This window comes from Panicum virgatum, chromosome 2K, assembly GCF_016808335.1.
Source record: "Panicum virgatum strain AP13 chromosome 2K, P.virgatum_v5, whole genome shotgun sequence".
NCBI lineage: Eukaryota > Viridiplantae > Streptophyta > Magnoliopsida > Poales > Poaceae > Panicum > Panicum virgatum.
Genome location: NC_053137.1, coordinates 6862032 through 6885855, shown reverse-complemented (window position 1 = coordinate 6885855; position 23824 = coordinate 6862032). Strand labels below are relative to the sequence as shown.

At 45.5% G+C, this 23824-nt stretch overlaps 3 protein-coding genes across 5 annotated transcripts; all 3 read left to right on the top strand.

The window, feature by feature from the left end:
* The first annotated feature begins 4037 nt into the window (after positions 1–4037).
* Positions 4038–7074, top strand: LOC120664125. 3 transcript variants are annotated; one of them, XM_039943152.1, is made up of 8 exons: positions 4038–4324; positions 4666–4765; positions 5243–5495; positions 5576–5905; positions 5977–6050; positions 6144–6413; positions 6485–6600; positions 6680–7074. In XM_039943152.1, the coding sequence occupies exons 1-8, from the start codon at positions 4072–4074 to the stop codon at positions 6817–6819; spliced, it is 1536 nt and encodes a 511-aa protein (XP_039799086.1). In that variant the 5' UTR covers positions 4038–4071; the 3' UTR covers positions 6820–7074. The 3 variants fall into 3 exon arrangements, 2 of the variants coding, with proteins under 2 accessions (XP_039799086.1, XP_039799095.1); XR_005670785.1 differs by having other exon boundaries at positions 4040–4324; positions 6144–6390; XM_039943161.1 differs by having other exon boundaries at positions 4042–4324; positions 5270–5495.
* A 7957-nt stretch (positions 7075–15031) lies between these two features.
* LOC120695006 lies at positions 15032–19078 on the top strand. Its single transcript, XM_039978336.1, has 6 exons — positions 15032–15193; positions 17702–17746; positions 17918–18002; positions 18298–18553; positions 18638–18717; positions 18805–19078. The coding sequence occupies exons 2-6, from the start codon at positions 17704–17706 to the stop codon at positions 19076–19078; spliced, it is 738 nt and encodes a 245-aa protein (XP_039834270.1). The 5' UTR covers positions 15032–15193; positions 17702–17703.
* Positions 19079–20990: 1912 nt separating this feature from the next.
* On the top strand, positions 20991–22188 carry LOC120664120 (xylanase inhibitor protein 1-like). The gene has a single exon (XM_039943140.1). The coding sequence runs from the start codon at positions 21153–21155 to the stop codon at positions 22041–22043; it is 891 nt and encodes a 296-aa protein (XP_039799074.1). The 5' UTR covers positions 20991–21152; the 3' UTR covers positions 22044–22188.
* The last annotated feature ends 1636 nt before the right edge of the window (positions 22189–23824 follow it).

Here is a 23824-nt window from a genome sequence, read left to right as displayed (position 1 = left end):
CGGCGATGGGGAAGCGACGCCAGGCGGCCTGAGCAGCTCTTTCACCGTCGAGTACATGGTGTACTCTGGTGCGGGGGAGCTAGCTCACGACGAAGGGGAAGCAACACCCTCGAGCGAGTCGTAGGGGACACCCTCGAGTGCGACACAAGGGGCACCCTCGAGCGAATCGCAGGGGACACCCTCGAGAGCGGCACAGGGGGCACCCTCGAGTGCGACACAGGGGGCACCCTCGAGAGCAGCACATGTGACACCCTCGAGCGAGGCGCATGTGACACCCTCGAGAGCGGGGCAGGGGACTCCGATCTCCGCCGCAACGAGCACCATTTCGTCGATTCGCTTCGTCACGCCAATGAAACCATTACCTGGCAGACTCTCTATCCTGAATGGGATAGATGAGGAGGAAGAAACAGAGATACCATCCAGATCCAAAATTTTCAAGATCGACACACTTTGATGTTGTTGCTGTTAAGCTTCCCTGTACTCGTATGGCGGGTTGGTCAAGAGACTGCACGGCTGCATTTGCAGTTATTAGCAGCAAACATAGCAGCGACCACGGCAAGAGTCAATGGTGGAGTCCATGTGCTCCTCGTGACTGATTGCTTCCCGATTCCAAATCTCTTCGTTCTCTTGCAAGAACCTGGTGAAACGTGAAGGCAATAATGCTTCGCCTGCTCTGTTGACATATTCCTTCCCATTGACACATTAGAATATGACATTAGTTCCAAACTTTTTACTAGAAATAGTTGAGCTAATTTCTCAAGCTCTTGTGCTGCAATAATTTCAGCCAACTTCTCAAACACTTGCTCAATTCTTGTGCTCTCTGCCATTGCTTAATTGCTGCCACGTCCTTGCCACCCAGCAACAGACGACCACGACACCTCCTCTCTTCTCTCCTCTTCCAACACAATCTACCAAAGCTACTATGCTTGTGCTCACGAGCACAAGCCTCCTGCTCTCTCAATTTCTCATGTTCTTTCAATTTCAGCCCATAATACGCACGGGAACTTCCCTACAAGGCTGCAACTTACAGCAACACCTCCTCTCTGCAGCTCAACACGCGCACCGCTAGTTGACCAAGGAAGCTCGCCGAACACTCAGGCTCACCACTCAACAACGAGCTCCCGGCTGGTCGCCGCCGACATTGCCTCCAATGGCTCTGACACTAGGTACACGTTGGGGAAATTTCTGGAGCTCTATTCTCCTCTCTCATCACATACAAGATACATGCTAACATATAGCACATGGGCGGTAAGCCCATGGGCCTAACTATACACAACATATCTCAACATGTATCTTGGTTTAGGCTAGCCAGGGAAGGTATAGCAGGAATGAGACAATTATATAAATGTATCTTTAACAAAGTGCATTCCTATTTGGGTCACATCATTTGTTTAACCCTGTGCATTGTATCTTTACAGCATAGAAATATAGATGATGATGATTTATCCTGAAAAGGATAGGTGCTGTTCTGCATTTATGATGAGTCCATCTTCCTTTAATATGATCAGTTCTGATTGTTAACTGGTAGAGCTGGCGATAATAAGAGATTGTTGTTTCCTTGTTCTCTGTGTTAGCACTTCAAGAGCAAAATGTTGGTTCCTTGAGCTTGGTTAGAAATTAACAAATGTTCAATGAGGGGAAATACATTTGTAAACCTGCTTTGTGTTCTGCAGTCCTAAGAGCGGCACTGACCACTTCAGGCGAGGGATCAATTGTGCATGCTTTCAAGCCCTTCAAACTCGGGGTGCTCACCAGAGTGCTTGACAACACACACACACACACACACACACAGAGAGAGAGAGATAGGGGTGCAATTTGATGTCCTTTAGGTGCACCTCCAACCATTTTTAGTTTAAAATAGTACAAAATTTTGAACTAAAGAGGGTTGGAGGTGTACCTAATTGTCACCTCTTTGCACCCCGAGAGAGAGAGAGAGATTTTCTCTATTTCTTTTAGGATTTAAAAGATGGGGTAAAAAGGGAAAGAAGAATGGGTATGCTGTTCAATGTTTTGATGAATTAGTCTGTACCTGTTCCTGCAGCCTTGAACATGAAATGAGGAATGAGTAACATAGCATCTGTCAAGAGTTTTTCTCTATTTCTTTCAAGGTTTAAAAGATGGTGTAAAGAAAGGAAAGAAGAATGGGTATATATGCTGTTCAATGGTTTGATGCACTAGCCTATGCCTGCTTTTGAACATTAGCCTTGAACATGAAAAGAAGAATGAGTAACATTCAGACACTAATAGGGCAGCACGACTGCAGAGGATCAGAAAGGTTCCGGAGCAAATGCACACCATGCTCGGATTTGAAGACCGTCGACATTAGCTGAATGGCCATTGAGATAACTTCATAAGATGTTGTTTTTCCATTTTAAAAAAAGTTGTACGTTCTCACTAGCCACTAGGAGTGCATTTGAGAGCAGTATGACCCCCATTTCAAAATTCAGGATACGTGTTGATGATTATATATATTGTGTGATCGATAACCTGCGCAAAGAAACGATCACTCTGCCATCGAACATTGCAGTGCTGGGGCGACGGCGTATGCCTCGTGCCGAGATCAGAGATGCCAACTGCAGACGAACACAGGCGCGCCGGCACCGACCGTGTCAGTCGGGCTCGAGCACTAGCAGAGTGCCAAAGCTGAGCTCGCGCGCTGCCTAGCTAGATGACCGGCATGATGGCGCAGGCCGCGGACACCATCAGCTCGGCGCCCTAAAGAGGCGGCGGTTACCTCGGAGGGGAAAAACAGGATGGAGGGCAGCGGCGGCGGCGAGCAGCGAGCGCGCTCTGGACACCCGGGGTGGTCGCCGGTGCTCTAGTTTAGTTTAAAAGAGGGGTGAATTAGACAACTTAAAATTTTAATATATAATTTCAACTAATTTGCACAAAAATTTAATTTAAAATATACTATCTAGACATGCAACTATAGTTCGTCTAGTGTAAAATCTTCATCCCAAAAGAGTTTAGCAACCTATAGCCAATTCTATTAAGATACTACTCTATGGAAGCAAAAGCACAAAAATTGCAATACCGAATGCGAAAACGTAAAGAGGGGATGAAGGTAAGCAAACTCTCGATACGGGGATTTATTCCGTGGTTCGGTTAGCCACGAAGGCACACCTACATTTACGTTGTTAAAGCACTCACGAAGAGTATTGCTTCCGGCAATCAAGTCTCTTCCTCGAACACAATCACGGTCACATTGATCCCGCTTTCCACTAAGGAGCTTGCCCATAAAAGAAGGAAGTCTCCACTTCCCCTGCACAAGGTTGTCGGTGCCACTCCAATTAAGCCGGAGGGTCGTAGACGTGCCGGCGAGCCACCAATACTCCAAGAGACCGATGCACTGAGATACACTTGTTGGTTCACACTAGAACCAGCCACAAGACAGAAACACCCTACTTTCTCACTCTCTGAGCTAACTTAGCACCAACACTCTCAAATGTGTGCTAACTGTTAAGGACTAAAAATATGATTACTAAGTTCTTAGATGTTTTGGAGGTGATCTTGAATGTGGGTGTAATGTCTTAGAACTCCAACAAGCTTTAAATTTAAAATATTTGACAAGTTCATTTTATCTAAAATCAACATGTGTTCCCATATATTTTAAATTAATGATTAAATCATTGCCATGGTGAGTATATTATTAAATTCCCGAGATATACCATATAGCTTTTGTTTACAACGAGTAAACTTTAACTTCTAGTTAATAACTTTAGGTTGTTTCTCCTAACTTCCCATTTCCCACTCGTGAGTATTCACTAGTGCACATTCCCACTGGAATTAAGTCTTCCAAATGAGGCATTCATATAAACTTTCTCTCCCCCTAATGCCGATATTAGATCTTTATTAGTAGCATGTTTTTTATAAACATGTTGAAATCTTTTTGAGAAAGATGTATCATCGAAAAAGTTATAATATCCGACAGTAAATTAATACTAAATTATAGTATGCACTCGCGAAGATTTATTTTTTAGTGGTTTGTGACAAAAAGCCGTAAATGCTAGTCAATAAACCCCCCTTTACCCACATGCCACATCTGGAGTCCCCCATCTCCCCCCATCGGCCATGATACCGGGAGCTCGGCGAGCCTCGGCTGCGGCGACGGCCGGCCCGCGCCCACGCCCCGGCAGCACCGCTCTCCTGCCGCCAGCCCCGCCGCCTCGCCGCACCTCTGCGCGGCTGGGCCGAGGAGGCGGCCGCGCGGGCGCGGCCGCGGAGGCTCTGGTGCGCCGCTCGGTCGTCGCGCCGTGCGTCAGCTGCGGGATCTGCGGCGGCCTCCTCCGCAACGCCACCGCCTTCCCCGAGTGCCTCGACGCCTGTAAGCTCCCCCGCCTCCCTGTTTTGTGCGGCGCTCCCCACCCTGTTTGCCGATGTGAGCGTCCTGGCTGCCGGCGCGGGGTATGGGAATGGCCTTCCCAGTTCCAATCCGTCTGCGGCATGTGTATGTGGGATGAGCGCACCGGTCGCAATTAGCTGAGCACGAGCGCTCTCTATGCTTTATCGCCCAGACCAAGCTGCTCAGTGCCAGTGGGTAGTGCTGTCAAGGAAAACTTGAATTTTTTTTCGAAAGATCAGGAAAACTTGAAATTGTTAGGAGCAATCCGTAAACGTCTTGAACTTCAATTTCTTCATTCATCGATAATAGCGTGTTTAGTTCAGTTTGCAGGGAATGCATATATGACAAGTTGGAGAAGGAAAATATAAAGTGCTGCCCGACGTGCGGCATCCATTTGGGCGCTGCTCCATTGGAGAAGCTCAGGTCTTGTCTGTTTGTCTCTCTAGTTGCTCTTAGTCTGCATTTTTTATTAACAAGGTTGATTCGTTGCAAGCTAGCATTTTATGGGTTGAAGTAGTAGCAGGCCAGACTTGCTTTGGCTTAAAAACCTTTTTTTTCTCTACCAATTTCTTTCTGCATCTCCTCCCTTTCTTCTTTTTCAGTGAACCCATAGTACCCCTCCTATTTCTCTAAAAGAAATTGCAAGCTACTATGGACCTTCAGATGCGTGATGCCTCTAAGGTTCCTGTGTGAAAAAATAGATAGTTATGGTTTGTGATGCAAATCATTATGGATCATGAGGTGTCAATACTTTGCTGTCCTCAGTTTGCAGCAACAGAAAATGCTCTGCTTGTCCATTTCTTCTATATTATCAACTAGATGCAGCTTGGAATTCCCTTAATGCAGCTTTTTTTTTCTGATAAAAGGGAAATCTTACATGTTGCTTTGAATAATTGATAGACCTGATCCTAGCCTGCAACACATCAGGTCAGTGATATTTCCTTCTAAGAGGCGCAAGGTTGCCACAGCCAAGAAGAGGGAGGAAAATGTTTCTGCTCAATCAAACCTTTCTTCAGTGGTGTATATAGCTGCAGAAGGAAGCACTGTACCGCTGCCACCTGCTGCTTCACAAAGCAACTTACAGAAGGTGGAGGTTGAGGTGATTGATGAGGCTTTGGTAGCTCAGGAATCAGTTCACGAGTCTTGTACATTGGTAAGGTTTTACATTTTCTCCATAATTTTCATAGGTAGGTAGGTTTTTATTGTCCTTAAATTGCTTCCTTTTCTTTTCAGAATCTTGCTCCTGTTGGAAGAGATGCTTTGTCACGAATTAGGTGTCGAGACTTTTACTCAGCATGCAGTCTTTCTGCGGAGACTGGAGCCTTGATTGTGTGGCAACCACCACCTATCCTAGAGGAGGTGGTTGCCCTCGATCAGTTAGCCCCCAGGCAGGACCCAGAGACTTTTGGGCTTCCAGCGACCTCCGATACTGAGTACCAGCGACAAGCACCGACTGTACAGATGAACAATACTTCGGTTGTGTCAGGCAGCTCATTCCATTCTAGGATGACTGTCCAGAATGATAGAAACTTCAGGGAAGGTTTTCGCATATTGTTGAATGAGGTAAACACATTTCTCACAGAGTTTGATTAAAAGCAATGCTATTGGTTCTAATTTTCTAACATGTATACCAGAATATTGCAAGGATCATGGAGGGGTATGATGCCTACATAAACCAATTTGAGGAAGAGAAGTCCAAATTAATAGAGTGAGCTTCCTGAAAAAAATTCTTTAACAACCTTTTGCCCCTATGAACAACAATCTGTAATCGTGTATACTTGTTACTTGATCGCACCTGTAGGCAATTGGATAATGAAAGAGCAGTTTCTCTTGAGAAGACGAGAATTCTTGAAGAGAGGCACCAACGAGAATTGGAAGATGAAAGAGCAGCAGCTGCTGAGAGGACTAGAATCCTTGAAGAGAGGCACCAACGAGAATTGGAAGATGAAAGAGCAGCAGCTGCTGAGAGAATAAGAAATCTTGAAGAGAGGCTCCAAAGAGAGTCCCAAATAGTCCTGAGTCATGAAAGCCGAAGCCAATCCTTGGAGGCAGAGAATTCCAGACTTAATGAGTTTGTTCTCTTAAAACTTCTTCAGCTATATTTTTTAATAAGAACTTACTTGTTACTCTTGTCAATTTCAGAGAACTGGAAAATGAAAAAGCAGACAACCGGGCTCTGATGTCAGATATTTCCGAGAGATATGATGAGCTTGCTACACTCAAATATTACTGCGACATGTTTGAGTCAGACAAGACATGTAAAAGATCAAACTCTCTTTTCACCTTTCAAATATTTTGCCATGAGTTAAATCTTACGCTACATTTTCATTTTTCTAGATCTAGAAAATCAAATTGAGCATCTGAACGAGGAATTGGAAGATAGGAAGAAAGAGCATGCAAGATGTGTCCATCAAGTCATGGATGCCTTAGATGCAGCAAGGGCACAATTGTGGACTGCTGATGTTTCAGACTGCTGATGTTTCAGATTGTTTCTTCCTCTGGTTGCATCTTTGTAGCTTTGTATACTGTTGTATCCGTCTGTTCAGTTGTAGCTTGGTCTTTCTGTGGGCCCTGGATCTATTTTTGCTGGAATTGACAGACTGAAATGGTTTCTATGGAGGAGGGGCGCAGCTGTTTAAAAGCTTCCTCCTCTTGTATATACAAGGTGTTCTAGTTGGTGTGCTTGGTTCTGCAGATATATATTCGCAATTTAAGCTAATTATTCCTCCGGAGGTCAGATCATATTTCCTTCTCATTGTCCCCTGGCTGGATGGGTTGTGTGTGCGTGTGTGTATCCGATGAAGATGACACAAATATTTGAAGTGATGCGAATTTGTAAAGAAAACCTACGTTGAGAAGCGTAGGATTGGTGGCGTGAGAGTACACGAGGGTCAAGGCCACAATTAAGCTCCACCGCCCCTGACGGTGTGGTGATGAGTTGCCGCTGGAATTGCGGAGAAGTTTGACAAAAATGCTCTAACCATTTGACGAAAACATTCGAAAAAAAATTGAATATCTTGTGGTGTTGTTACTAAAACCTGCCTATTTAAACAGTTGGCCACCAAAATTTATACTCGGGTTTATGAAATTACGCACCAACGGCACAATTTTTTTTTATAAATATAAGGTGGCGGGGATTTTGTTTTCTCAATCAACAGAATCTGAATTTAGAACAAGCAGCAGAAGAGCCGCAACCAAAATTTCAAGATTTGTCAAAGCCTAGACCGGTGGCTGTGGGCGACCCCTGACGAGTGACGACACGACTCGGAGGCGTCTTCTACTCTCGGGAAGGATTCCGTTGTGATTCCGTTGCGGAGCGCCAGCGGCCGCCATCCTCCCGGCAGCTGAGTTCGCAGTTGTTTGCGCGGACCAGGAGCTGGACGTGCATAGCCAAGGCGATCGCTGCAGCGAAGAGGAGCGCCTGCAATGCCGGCGGCGACGAGAGGTTCCACGGCGAAGAGAGGCACCAGCGAGAGAAGAAAAGAGACAGGCGCAAAAATGATGCTGGAGAATGAAAAAGGGAAAAAAAAGAAGGAAAGAAGAACAAGAAAAGATGAAAAATAAGGAAAAGGTTGAAGAAACACCGGTATTAAAATAAATTGGGAGCGCCATTGTTAAATTTAGAAAGATATATAAATTGTCAAATTTAGGGAGGCGTATGTATTCGGATGTCAAATATAAAAATTTCTCGTACCTTCATCGAATTTAAAATAATAAGGTACGCTACTAGATTTCCTGTCCCTCTGATCATGTCCCTCTGATCAGAGAGATTTTATAAAACCCTCGTCTCTGAACTCTCATTCCTATCCACTAATTTCGTGTCATAAGATCTATACTATAAAGATCGAAAACAATTAAAAACTTTTTTCACTCACATAGGGCCTACCTTACCCCTCACGCCGGACTTACCTGTCAGGGTGGAGGGAGGTTGTCAGGGTGGAGGGAGGTGGGAGGAGGTGAAGATCTATAAAAATCACATGTTGGGAAGTATTTCTGCCAAAAATCTAATTTTTTTTTCTCACCACCGCTCCCTCTACCCACCTATGGACTGAACACGGCAGGGCCCCTCCCCAACGCCCCTCGAGCCCCACGGCGACGCCCTTCTCCAACTCCGCCGGCGCCCTTCCCTCACTCCGCCTTCTCCTCCTCGGCCCCAGCTGGCTCCCCACCTGGATCTGCAGCCCGGCGAGCTCAAGGAGGACGGCGAGGTGGCGGCTGTGTGGTCTGACGGCGGCGGAACGAGATATTCGTTTGGGGCCCTAGCGCTGCTCTACGTGGCCTCGCACTTCCAATGTGCCTCCTACCGCGGCGGTGGCGGCGACGGCGGGTAGGGGCGGTGTGAGGAGTCTGAGGGAGGGGCGGCGGCCACACGAGGTTTTGTCGGGCGCATGGCGGAGGCTGCGTGTGTGTCAGTCTCCCATCGTCCAAGCAAGCGATCAAAGCTTCCGCGCGCCACCATGGGCAAGGCCAGGCTGCTCCTGGCGCTCTCGCTGGTCGTCGCCCTGCTCTTTGTCGAGGTGAGTAGACACAGCGAGCTTGACCAACCACAGCGCATCTCGATTTGTTCTTCCCTGATTGATCAATGATGCGTGCGTGCTGAACTGCTGATGATGAAACTTGTCTGCATTGGCTGATTCCTGCTTGGGTCTCTTCATGTATATATCAAATAAAAACTATTCGTGTTAATTGATTTGTAAGCATCGGTAATCAGCTCACCCATGGAATCGTTCGATCTATTTCTTACTCCTCATGTATATACCTTTGTATATATGATCAACCCGGCCGGGTCGTCGATGAATTCTTGCATTGGTTGTGTGCAGACTGCGGCGCGAGCTGCTCGTACCGGTGCAGCAAGTCCGGGCGCCCCAAGATGTGCCTGAGGGCGTGCAACACCTGCTGCCAGCCTGCAAACACTGCGGCTGCTTCCCGCCGGGCGCCTCCCGACCTCCGGCAACGAGGACGTCCGCCCCTGCTATGCCAACATGACCACCAAGCACAGCAAGCACAAGTGCCCGTGATCCGATCGGCCTCCATCGCCAACTTGCTTGCTTGTTACCAAGACATGACGCGAGACGACCATCACTCAGCACGAGACACTCGTGATACTACACTTCCTCCTCCTACCTAGCTATCTACTACTAATTACCCGTCGACCAGGAAAAGTTAATTAGATTTAGTAAAAGTTAATTAGATTTTTAAATCATATGTGTGTCGCACGTGCGTCTATGCTAGTTTAAATATACAATAGAACTCAAATTATAAACCAATGAAAAATAATTGTCACCAAAATATTTTATATAAACCTAGTTATAACAAAAACAAAATTTTGAGGAAAGTTACCAAATTTGCTTGAGAATAACCTACCCGTTCAGGTGCGAGGCCCGAACAAATGCACTTCAGTCTTCACACAATCTGGACAAGGGGTCTTTTATCATGTTTACTATTGTTCCGAATGATGCTTACTAGAATATTATTTTTAGAATAACACCTATAACTATAGCAGCTGGAAATAGCAACCGAGAAAAGTTTAACATACATTTTTACCATATGTACGCATTTTGCAGCCACGGCAGCAGGCCACGCTGGCGCCCAGTTAGCAGTTCCACGAGAACCTTTCCTTCTGTTTTTCCCAATGCTCCGGCCAGGAATCGGCTGGAATCCGCTCCGCTCCGCCTGGCCACCATTGGTGCCACTCGGAGCTCCAAGCTCACCGCCGCTCACCTTTTCAGACCCTCCTCCGCTCGAGTGGAGTTACTGGCGAGCTAGCCCGCGTCCCTCTCGTGCTCCTCCATCATTTCCCGCCCATCGCGCGTGCCGGCAGCGGCGGAGCACGACTGCGCCACCGCAGTCGGCGTCAGAGCACGGCAGCGCCACCGCAAAAGCTACAACGCGGGCTTGGACATGCGGCCCTACTCCAGCGAGGCGCAGCTCCGACACGGTCGCGGGCGAAACCTCCGCCTTCTTCTCCACTCGGACCGAGTCCGCTCCCACAACTCCAATGAGGAATTAACCTCGGTTCGCCCCATCTCTCATCGCATCCATTGCTCCTTGAGCATCCTCACCACCACGCGCACCTTCCTCGGCCTTTCCATCTAAATCGCTGCTGACCGCCTCCCCCACTTTGAATTGCCACCGCCGCCAATCCTGCACGTCACCGGCACGCCTCCGCCATGTGCCACATCAGCGCACCACTTCGGCGAGTTCACCGTGGAACGCTGTTGCTGCCCGTCTGGTTCTTCCAGGCCGCCACGAGCGAGCTCGCTGCCGTGGGCGCGGGCGAGGGAGGAGGTGGAGGCTAGCGAACGCTGACCTGCGCGCGCTCGTGCGCGAGGGCTACGCTGGCAAAGGTGCGGTGCTCGTGCTCGAGGACCTCGGCTACGCCGCCGCCGGCCACGGGAGGTCAGGTCCGGCGCACCGCAACGGGAGAGGCACGACGCTGACTGGGCGCCAGCGTGGCCTACCGGCGTGGCTGCCACATGCACAAATGTATAAAAATATAAGTTAAATTTCTCTCGGCTGCTATATTTGCATGTGATATTCTAAGAATGATATTACGACGAGCTTCATTCGTGATAAAAAATGTAAAAGACGGCGGTGACAGCAGGCCCGCACTCCCGTTCCACCATCATGGACCCAGAGCAGCTCTCGGCGTGCGGCGGAGAGAGCATGGACGCCGACGACGAGGCGAAAGTGCGCCGCTCGAGCATCGCGCCGTGCGTCACTTGCGGGCTCTGCGGCGGCATTCCTCCACGACGCTACCCCCATCTCCGAGTGCCTCAACTCCTGTAAGCTCCTCTGGCAGCTGCTGCCACGATCCGGCCTCTTTGTTCCTTCGTGCGCTAGCGTTCTTGATGCGCGAAATGGGGATGCGCTTCCGGTCAGTCCCTCTCCCGCCCCCCTACTTGTCATGAGGGGCCAACGGGAGGAGGGAGGGGGGAGGCCGCCGCCAGCAAGAGGAGGCGTCGGGCGCGAAGGCCGCTGGCCGGTGGAAGGTGGAGGCGCACAGGAGAAGGAAACGGATCAGGATTCAGGAGAATGGAAGGAAAGAAAATAAAAAGAAAAAAAATGGGAGAAACAATAAAAAAAATAGTTAAGGGTATATTTGACATTTGATATTATCAATCCATACATAAAAATAGGATGAAGCGGTTTGCCTAATACTTTTTAAAATAAGTTTAGCTCTCCAATCCTAATTCTACAGTCTACCACACATTTTAGAACTCAGAGTCGATTACACACGGACCTTCCACCACCAGTTTCACTCACGCACAGGCACGTATCCCATCCCCAAATGGTGGGCCAGCGTTCCATTTACCTTTTCAATTTCTCTTCCCATTCTATCTTCCGTGTTCTCCTCTCTTTCTCTCTCACTCACGGTCTCCAACAATATTTTCTTTTTTCTTTTTTTTTCAGTTATGCCAAAAATTTTGTTCTGCAATTATCCTCTCTCCAAAGTTTGTCGCCAAACTGTTCAAAAAAAGTTTCTCTCCAATTTCTCTTCCAAAATTTTTTTTCCAAATTTTATCCCTTTTCGAATATTAACCTTTTTCTTTCCAATGTTTTCTGCAATAATATTTTTTAGTTTTAATCTTTTTTTCATAATGTTGACTTCTAATTTTTGTTTTCAAATATTATTTCTTACATTTTTCTTTTCAATTTTTTATTCAAACTTTTATCACAAATTTTGTTTTCAAAATTTTTCGGTAAAACTATTGCTACATTCGTTTTTATCAACTTTGTTCTGAAATTATATTTTCATTTTGTTGTTTAAAAAAGTTTGCAAAACTTTTCTGAATTATTTTTTGTGTTATAAGCTTTCACCACCAGTATAGTTTTTCTCGTGTTTAAGTCAATGCATCAGAATTCTGGTGGGTTTGCGGGAATCGGAAGTCCATGAGCTGGTGTGGTTTGGACCAACGGAAGTCAGCTTGTGGGGCGGAAGGTTATGATTCGCTCTGGTTCGAAATCAATCCACCGCATAGAAACCAATTTACAGGTGCCCGTAAATCAGCGTGCCCCATTTAGCTCCACCAAAAAAACCAGAGTCATTAGAATCCATTAGCTAGCACATCCAAACACCCCCCTAATTTCCTATTATAAGATTTGGATATATGATAGAAACCAAATTATAAAGCCAGTAGAAAATATAGTGGTTCTCTTCAAAATGCATGGTTTATATAAACATAGTTAAAACAAAAACGAAATTTTGAGGAAAGTTGCTACCAAAATTTGCTTGAGAGAATAACCTACCGGTTCAGTTGCCAGGCCCGAACAAATCCACTTCAGTCTTGCCAGTCCTAACGAAATTTTGAGGAAAGTTGCTACCAAAATTTGCTTGAGAGAATAACCTTCCCGCTCCGCCGCCGTGCAGCCCGAGCAGCTCTTGGCGCACGGCGGAGAGAGCATGGACGGCGATGGTGCGCCGTGCGTCACTTGCGGGCTCTGCGGCGGCATCCTCCGCGACGCTATCACCGTCTCCGAGTGCCTCCACTCCTGTAAGCTCCTCAGGCAGCTGCTGCCACCATCTTCTCTGTTCCTTCGTGTGCTAGCGTTCTTGATGCGCGAAATGGAGATGCGCTTCCAGTCCCCCCCCCCTCCCCCCCCCCAAACCAACAACACCCCAACCCAATAAAAAAAGGTATAAAATTCAGTTATGAACCCTAGAAAAGATTCGTCGAAGTAATAGCTATATTGGAAATAGAAGAACTAGCAGGAATGTGAACTGTAGCCTTGAGCATGTTGCACCACAAAAACTGCTACATTATGTAATTACTTCAGGAGGGTTCATATAGCCATATTTTCTTGACATTTAGGTGTGTTTTCAGAGAGCTCGTGCATGTAGCTGACAACCTTTTACCAATTTTTCTTTACTCAGTCGATATTATGGTGTGTTTTAACTAGTTTGCAGGAAATGCATATATGAGAAGTTAGAGAATGAGGATAACAAACATTGCCCTACGTGCAGTGCTGATTTGGGCTGTTATCCAAAGCTAAGGTCTTGTATGTCTCCCACACTCTTTGTTTGTTAGTTTGTAATGCTTAGGCAAATGGATTGCGCAACAATGTTGCCATGCTTTCTGTACCCTCTCTTACATGTTTGTTGAAATTTTAGTACACAAGCAGTGCTGAGTAACAATATATTGGAAAATAGTGGAATGTGATTCGGTACCTGAGTAAAAAGATTCATAATGCTGTTTACGTAGAAAAGGGGTGTCCCTTCTTTACTCCTTCAAGTGTGTTAGCATTTTGCAGGTTGCTGCAGTACCTAAAAGTAACTTGGCTTAGCCATTTTTTATACCAGTATAGACTTTGTTTTTGTAACCGCTCTTCTCTTCAATGAATGCACTGTATCTCTTTTGTTATTTCCCATAGGGAAAGTTGCAATTACCCTTCACACTTTATATAGCTTGCCTGCTGTACTGTCCTTTTTGACATCAGGGCTCTAGTCTGTGACACGCATAATCATGAATCATGATATAGCAGGTGTCAAGTTCGAGAAAGGAAAAAGATATTGCAGCGTCAATAGTTTTCAGTTCATATCATCAGTTTGTGGCAACAGCCAATGCTTTCCTAGCATGCTTCTTACTAATATGTCAACTAGTTGAATAGCATAAGCTCATCAGCTTTTTTTTTTTAAGTTTTATAGTTGAATAGCATAAGCTACTCAGCTTTGTTTTAAGTTTTATGACAACTAACATGTTTCGCCTTCTTTTTAAAGTTTTTTTCCTTTGTTTGTCTTTTCATTGTATTCTGCGTTTGTTTCTTTTAATTTAATAGTTGGGGTGTGCCCCTCCTGTCCTTTTAATTTATGACCATCAACTGTTCCCTATGTCATATTATTTTTTTTAAAAAAAGAACAATCATATGTGTTGCTTTGAACAATTTACAGACCGGATCATAGCAAGCAATGCATAATCTCAGTGATATTTCCTGCTAAGAGGAGCAAGATGGAGGAAATTTCATCCCTGCATTCAGAATTAGTTCAAATAGGGCTTATAATTCAGCCAAGAAAATGGATGCATGTTTACTGGGTGTGTCCATGGATGCTGACACCCTTTCTTCAGAAGTGGAAATCGCTGCAGAAAGAAGGACTGCACTGCCTCATGCTGCTTCCATAGGCGAGGTACAGAAGGTAGGGAATGAGGTGATGCTGAAGGCAATGAGAGTTTGTTAACTTAAGAATTTATGATTGTAAGATTAACTATTAATTTCTATTATCTAACATGTGCAGCAGAATACTGCAAGAATGCTGGAAAAGGTTGAGGTCTACATTGGCCGAAGCCAAACCTTAGAGGCAGAGAGTGCCAGATTAAGAGAGTGAGTTCTCTCAAAATTCTTCAAATATTTTTCTCTCAAGAACAACAATTTACTTGTTGCTCGATCTTAACTCCAGAGAATTTGAAAATGAAAGAGCACAAATGGATGCTGCTTGTGAGAGAACAAGAATTCTTGAAGAGAGACTTCAAAGAGAGTTTGAGATGTCCCAGATCACTGCAAGAATATTGGAGAGGATTGATGCCTACATAGGTCGTGGTCAAGCTTTAGAGGCAGAGAACGCAAGACTAAGAGAGTGAGTTCTCGCAAAGGTTCTGTACTGAAGTTTCTTCTTAGAACAACATTACACAATTTACTTTTGCACTTGACCTGAATTTCAGAGAATTGGAAAACGAAAGAGCAGATAAATCTGCTGCTTTTCAGAGAACAAGAGTTTTGAAGGCAGGCTCCAGACAGAGTCTCAGAGAATCCAGATCGAGACTGAGATAGGCCAGAAGGTAGAAGCTGCCCTCAGTAAACTACTCCGGGATTACCAGGATTTGGAGTTACATATTTCTGTGAACAGTAAAGAGATTGCTATTGTGACGGAAACGTCAAATTAAAACTCTAAATTAAGCGTAATGGCCGTCATTTGAACACATCGGGCGCATTAGCTTAATGGTTTAATTTGGCGATTCTTTCTCAACCCACGGCCCGATCGAAACAACACCGGAAGTCCCACGCGAAGGCGGACGCAGATGGTACAAGCACGACAAAATACTTGAAAATATACAAGGATGACAACCGATAACGAGAGTTTTACTAATTGAGTTCAAAACACAAGCTCATGAAATTTACATAAATTACATAAATTACAAACTTTACATAGCGTAGCCAAGCTCAAATAGAAGAGAAAACATACAACTATATTACTTCACTGGTTCAGTTCTAACACCACCGGTCAGACCGGTACGTCTCACCGGTCAGACCGGTGCTACCTGGCCCTACCAACCACCGGTCAGACCGGTCGAAACAAAACTGAGGGCTGCACACCCTTCCCTCAAGTGTGCAACCCGCCAAATCCCTAATCTAAGGGTCTCTATCCACCACTTCCCACCCCTCCACATCTCTGCGGATGAATTTGACGCAGCAGGGGCAGAAATCAATGTCCGGGTGTCCTGTAACAAAAATTGGTGGCAACAAACCCTGAGCAACTAGTACTCAGTAAAACTTACCCCGACCAGTGGGTATAACTTAGCCCACATACCTAGACATGCGAGGTTTTTGGCTGGTGGTTAATTTTGCAGAACAAGCACTAGAAGTAAGTCCTTATTTTTCTAAGTTTTAGCTCCCAATTATATCAATAAATTGACTAACCATCTAGGATTTGCAAGGCTACAACAATCAAAGTGAGCAAACATTTATTAAATAATATCAGCACTCATTGCATCTCATCGCATTCTTATTCCAATTCCTTTCTACGATGTGACCAAGAGATCAAGGCTCTCATAACCGCGAGACACGGCGAATCGATTCGATTTAACCTTGCAAGGTGGACCTAACCAACACGGCACGCAAAAGCCCCGTTGGACCCCACGCACCGACCTTTCCCCTTCCCGCCTCGAACTACAGAACCGCCCCACCTACATATAGTCAGTCGAGCTCAACGTGAGACCACCAAAAGTAAATACATGCATCCCAATTCTCCGCGACTACTCGACTCGCCCTAAGGGTGGTGATGAAGTACTCTGCTTACCGGTTTCGACTACCTCCTACTCCCGGCATGCGGTTAGTATAATTCAATCCCCGATCAGCACAGCCGACAACGGAACGGTCCTTAATCAACACAGATGGGGCTACACCTTCCCCCATCCGGTCTCCCATCCCATACCTTCCATCTTGAATATAATAATTCATATACTGTAATATAAAGACATCACATATCTCGCGAGTGACAGAATTATCACTCGACTTCTATCGAGCCCTATTAAGCATAGCAGTGCTAACGACCTATTCATACTAGTATGAGGCCCAGAAAAACCTAGGGATCATGCAACTAAGGTTTCAAACAATTCCTAAACCTAATGCACAATTATTAGAGACATATATAGGTGTCATAATTTGAAATAGTAGGATGTGCACTGGGGCTTGCCTTGAGTCTGCTGCTCAGCACTAGGGTGAGTTGGGCCTTGGGCCGACTCCTCGCGAACCTCCTGCTGCGGGGCTTGCCCCTGGGGCTCCTGTGGCTCCGCAACCACTTCGTATACCACCTCCTCTGCCGTGGCTGCTACACGTATGCATATGATATGAGTTAATGCAAATACGATTTTATAATTACAATTAACCATCGACCGAGTACAACTACTAAAGATCTACCCCAATTGCTCTTGTCCACCCAAAAATACCCAAAAACCCGGAGTATCCGGACACCTGCTCGGAGTATCCGGACTCCCAAGTCCGGAGTTTCCGGGTCTATACCCGGAGTTTCTCCCGGAGTGTTCCAATGTCCGGAGCATCCGGGCTTATTCCCGGAGTTTCCCCCAGAGTGTTCCAAATCCGGAGTATTCGGACTTATACCCGGAGTCTCTGGGCTTCACACTATTTTCGCCCCAAAAACTGAAATCTTGATTTTGGCAAAACCAACCCACAAAATTTGAAACCCTTTCAGGCCCTAATAGAATGGTTCATAGGGAGATGATTGTCCCAAAAGAAATCGCTTTAAACACCCTAGATCGATCAATCCCCTTTTGCCCTAGCTCTTAGTACCTTGAGCAAGCTCTCCTTGCAAGAAAATTCAAAAACGAAGCCACCCCATGGTGGAATACCCGGAGAAGATGATCCCCCACGCTGATTGGAGCTTCCTTGGTCTTGGAATTGATTTGGAATGGGGATTTTAGAGTTCTAGAGTTTGGGGAGAGAGAGGGCTCTTGAGGGAGTGAGAGGGAGAGAGAGAGTAACGAGAGAGTGAGAGTGAGAGTGAGCTGTGAGAGAGATGAGTTAGTTTTAATGGTTGTGGGGTCCAGATGGAAAAACTTAGATGACTTAGAAACTCCATGTCCGGAGTATCCGGGCCTACGGCCGGAGTATCCGGGCAGGGTGTTACAACTATGCTCCAGAATAGTTTTGACATGCTTGAGAAAGAGAATATAGGTAAAAGATCTAATTTATCATAACATCCTTAAATATTTTGGCATGAATAAATCATATGTACGTTTCAATATTCTCAAGAAAATCAAGTTGATCATCCTAACAAATCGTTAGCTCATCGATGAACTGAGCAATACATCTAGAGTTATTGATATCAAGATATGTTTTGAACAGTTTACAAGAAACCTACAAAGAAGTCCATGGGTGAGGACATAAACTTCTACTGCCTTATGTGCGCTGCTCCAGTCAAGAATCTGAGGTCTTGTTTGTTTCCCTCATTATTTTTGCTGTGTTGCTGAGTTATAGATTTTTGTTGTACCTTTACCTTCTCTCTATCTATAAGGTTGCTACAACTTTTTAGTATATACAAGCAGTGCCATGCAACTATTTGCCGAGATTTATTGTTCTGGCACTTCTTAAAGAACTCGTTGTACCTGCTATGCCTACCCTCTTTACATGTTTCTTTGAATAATTTACAGAGGTAACCATAGCCTACCACATGTAAGGTCGACTATAGTTCCTGATGTATGTTTGATGTTCGAACCAATGGACAGTAAAACTGAAACCGAGGCAGATGAGAGGCTTGGGATGGAACTGGAACCCTCTGCAGCTCCAGCAGCCCCTAGGCAGAACCAGGTGACCACTAATGCCCCAATACCGGATCAGATTAGCATGGATATACAGACAGACTCTCAATCTTCAGTGCCTTCTTCCACCACTGTGGTAACCACAAATGGCCCTTCCCATATTCTAACTTCGGTACAGTGTTATGCAACCTTAAGAAGTCAAGTCCTCCGAATTTGCCATGAAGTAAGAAATATACTCATAATTTTTTTTGTTTTCTCAGATTATAGCCACTGTTTTCTAACCCTTTGCATATTTTTTGTCTACTAGAATTCAGAAAGAATCATGCAGTGGTTTGAGGCTTACATAAACCAAGGTCAGGTTTATAAAGAAGTTGCCAGATTAAAGGAGTAAGCATTATTTGCTTAATATTATTTGCCTAATATTATTTGCTTAATATTATTAATATTGCTTTATTATACTAATTTAAATCATAGAGAGCTGGAAAATGCAAGATCAGAGAAAACTGTAGCTTTTGAGAGGGCCAAAGTTCTCGAAGAGAGACTCAAAGAGCAGACTGAGCGACTTCAAACTGAATCCAAGCAGTCACAAGAAACTGAGGCTGCTAGGAGCGAAGTGCTCCGAGAATATAGAGCCCTGAAATATGAGATGACCAAGAAGAATGAGGAGCTGAGCAGTTTGAAGGATAATATTACTATGATTGAGAAAAGGAGAATAGAGGTCGAACAGAGAAATTCAGGTATAAGTTAAAGCCGTTATCTTAAGTCTCCATATTTCAGCACAATTGAATGTTTTCTTACGGAACATCTCTTTGTTTCTCTGATCAGGTCAACAGTTTATTAGAAGCAGAGAAGTTCAATACAGGTACATTAAATGAACAGCTAGGGAAAGCCATCAATGAGAAAAACAAGCTAATGACATAGTTGGAGACTTATAATGATGGTCTCGCCAGGATCCAAGGTTGCATCCGTAAATCATTGACTGTACGAATATCTCGACTAAAAGACATTTCGACCACGATAAAGCTTGGTCATTTTCAACATTTGTTGGGTCATATTGATGCTCTGGGACGGATATAGGAGCATCTGCCTAAGATGTTGGAAACCATTGAAATAGCCACAAGCCTTTCTGCATACAGCCCAGCTGCTGCCATGCTCATAAGGCTTCGTGCCTATCATGGAGACAACTTTGATCTTCAAAGGCTTATCCTGCCTCTGCATCTCAATGGGCAAGATTATGCTAGAATTCGGAATGAAATTGATCCCCTGGCTGCAAACGTTGCACAAAGATACAGAGTATGTAAGAATTAATGTGCACAGTGCACAAGAATCTGTAAAAAGAAATGTATCATATCCTGGTCTGAAATTACCAGATGCAGATGCCGTACGTTGACATTTTGCTGTGTGAAAAATGAAAACTTATGTGAGAGCTTTGCTGTCGAAAGTACTGACTTGAAATTCCTTTCACTTGACGTGAGCTGCTTTCAATTTTGGAGAACAGTATTTGTGTTTATGCACCGGTTCATCATATATTTTTAAACAGTGTATGTTTGTGCACAGTATATGAAAGGTGCAGGTACAGATGTTTAAAAAGTATTTGTTGGAAATATTTAGATGTTGCAAAATACATGCTAGAAAAATGAATGTAATATGAATCCTTGCAGAAAAGGAAAATATTCTGTATATGGTTTTCTAAATGAAACATAATTTGAAATTCAACCAAATAGTTACGAAATTTGTAAAAAGCATAATAATATAAAATTATACTAGGAACAAAATTTGTAAGAAAATAGGGAACAAGATATGCATAATTTTGTAAGTGATATGTTTTTTTCTTGAAAGAGTTACAAACATACAAAATCAAAACTCACGATATGAAGAGAATAAATTTTGCATGGTGTTATGAAATTTTAAAAAATTGAAACATAAAAAGAAATTGTATTTGAAAGTAACAAATTTTATTATAGAGTGCATAGAAGTCTTATATTGTGAACTTTGCAAAGAAAACGAAAAATAATATTGTACCTTAATTATATATATTGGGTCACTGCTCATCACGGTGGCCATTTGCTCGAGTATGTACTCACCCCGTCTCAAAATATAAGTATTTATCGACTTTCGCGATTCATGTTTGACCATTCGTCTTATTCAAAAAATTTGTGAAAATATTATTTATTTTTTATGACATGTTTTATCATCGTATATATTTTAAGTATATCATAATTGTTTTTACATTTTCATAAATTTTTTAAATAAGACAAATGATCAAACGTGATCAACAAAAGTCAACAAATGTTTATATTCTGGGACGGAGGGAGTAGTACCTTGTAAGATTCATGCTCAGATGGCCATTTGCAAATAAATGATGATTCAGAAAAAAATACCAGTGGGTGTAGTGTACTGTGCCGTACAGGTTACCGAACTACAACGGTCAACTTATTCTACGATGGTGGTAAAATTCTGCGGGCGAGAAAAGTTGCTGTACGTCACTCAAGCCGCATTCTGCAGAACGAAGGGAAGCGCGTAGTGCCAAACTGCCAACCAGTGGATCGATCCATTGTCGCCGCCAGAAATGAAGCGGCAGCCGTACTGCTTGAGCAAATGGTCGATGAACATGTCGTTTTCAGTTGGGTGTATTAATTAGCTTGGTGCGCTGTCCTCCACGCTGTCCGCCGAATTCCAAGCTGCTTGACAAGTTCAAGATGAACACACCAATAATAATATTCCAATCCCGACTCCCCAATTCCCAATCCAAAGGTTATATATAAGAAGCTAAGCAAGCCAGGGTATCAAGCAAGAATTGAAGAAGCAATCATCCATCAGCAATGGCGGTCGCGAGCCGCCGGAGGCTAGGCACCCTGCTGGCCCTCGCGGCGGCCCTCCTCTCCCTCCTCGCCAGCCCGGCCGCGGCGACGGGGAAGACGGGGCAGGTGACCGTGTTCTGGGGCCGGAACAAGGCCGAGGGCTCGCTCCGAGAGGCCTGCGACACCGGCACCTACACCTTCGTCGTCATCTCCTTCCTCAGCGTCTTCGGCCACGGCACGACCAGCCTGGACCTCTCCGGCCACCCCATCGGCCCCGTCGGCGCCGACATCAAGCACTGCCAGTCCAAGAGCATCCTCGTCTTCCTCTCGATCGGCGGCCCCGGCAGCCAGTACTCGCTCCCCAGCGCCCAGGCCGCGACGGACCTCGCCGACTACCTCTGGTTCGCGTACCTCGCCGGCCGCCGCGGCGGCGTGCGCCGCCCGTTCGGCGACGCGGAGCTCGACGGCATCGACCTCTTCATCGACCAGGGCGCCCCCGACCACTACGACGTGCTGGCGGCGCGGCTGTGGAGCTACAACAAGGAGTTCCGCGGCCGGACGCCGGCGCAGCTGTCGGCGACGCCGCGGTGCCGGTACCCGGACCCCCGGCTGGAGCGGGCGCTCGCCACGGGGGTCGTCACCCGCATCAACGTCAGGTTCTACGGCGACGGGTACTGCGCCGCCTACTGGCAGGCGGAGTGGGACAAGTGGACGGCGGCGTACCCCAACTCCGGGATCTACGTCGGCCTGCCGGCGTCGGAGCAGGTCGTCGGCTACGTGCACCCCAAGAACCTCTACTACGGCGTCGTCCCGGTGGTGCAGAAGGCGGCCAACTACGGCGGCATCATGGTCTGGGAGCGCTACGCCGACAAGCAGACCAACTACAGCAGCTACGCCATCCAATGGGCTTAGATCTATCGGGCTCCCCTCCATCATCATGATCTGTGTATCCGTTGCTTGTCATTGTCTCTCCTCACTAGCGTCCTTGTGCAAGAATAAAGTGGGGCCAGTGGAAGAATAAACGGTTAATTATAATCGGTTTGAATTTTATCTGTTCTGTCACTTTCTTTGTCACTAATCTCTTCATCAGGATGCATCATATATCCGGAGAATGCACTTTAATGGTGCTATCTCCAATCAACAAGTAAATGACGTATTTAAACTCAATACGGTCTCCCAGGCATATTAGTTTAGTCAAAGACGTGTAGAGTCCAATAAGGACGACCGATGTGACACCCAACGTCCATGTGGAGGTGAAGTTGGTAAAAGGTCTAAAAATTTAGTCTAAAAAATTTAAGGACCGTGTTCCAAAATATACTGAATCGTGAAGAAAACACTACTAGGGCTATAATTTATTACCCCTACAGTATATATGTAGATAGCACATCTCTTATAATCTTTTATCTCCTGGCAGAAGGATTAACCTTCTGGAGAAGCTGAACTTTGATCACAGCTTATTAATTATAAGTTATCTTAACTCTATGTAACCTTGGTAGTATTAACTTCATAATACCGCAACTCTTGGCTAAGACATATGGATGGAAACCAAAATATTATTATGATAGGTATCGTAATAATAGCAGAACTAGAGGAAATGGTATTAGAACGAATACGTCCAGTTTCAATGTAACTCTTTTCAAGAAAATAAAAAAATTGACCTCAAGAAAGTTTGTATTAGAATCGTATAAATATTGTATATTAATTTGACTTGTAACTCAAGTCGTATCCTGGCTATATAATAAAAGTCACCTAAGAGCATCTCCAACCGACTCTGTAAAAGAAATTGAATAGCTAAAAATAGTCTAATTAGAGTAAAAATAGCATCCAACAGTCTCTCTATTTTCCAATCGTCGTTTTCTGACTGGCTGTCCCGGACGCCCTGCTAGCGATCTTTGCTGACCCCGGTCGCCTCGCCATCTCTTCTTCTGTGGTCCCGCGCCCTCCCCCTTCTTCCCCGCGCGCCGAGATCCACCGGTGTAGGGTCGAAGCTCGGTTGCGAGTCTGCGACAACAAGCTGGCGGCGAGGGGCAGGGTGGAGATTGGACAGACAGCAAGCGCTGCTACCGCCGCCGCTGTCGTGGAAGATGGTGGAGGAGGTCTGGGCAGCAGCGTGCGGGGCGCCTTCGCCGTTGGGCACGGCCAGGCGATCGGCCGGATGGGTGGGCGGCTGCCGTGAGCGAGGGATGTAGCGGCATTGTGAATGCAGGTGCTCGCCATCAAGAACGCGCCCATCTTCCGTACGCCGACGATCCTCCTCCATCCACCTCCGACCCTGGTTCTTGACTCAAATCGATCGCAGGTGATCCTCTCGTGCTCCCCCCACCACTTTCCCACCACCGGCAAGTCCTTCCCTTGCCCGAATTTCATCTCCACCGCCGCAGCTACGTCATGAGGACTACATTGCAAGTCCCAAGTTCTTTCTAGGGTGTTTAGTGTAAAATCCAGGGACCTCATTTGAATTTCACATTCTCAAGATTTACCTAATCTGTTGGTTTCCCCAACCTTTTGGAGTCTCTATGTTTTTACAGGGTTGGAAAAACTCTAAATTTAACTAGGAGGATAGATATTCTCTCGGAGTTGCTCTAACTCTACGGATGTGTGGTGTTTCCCATCTTTCTATATGGTATTAGAACTGAAAAAACATACTGCACTTGAATTTTCTTATATATTACGCTCACTATACCCTTAAATGC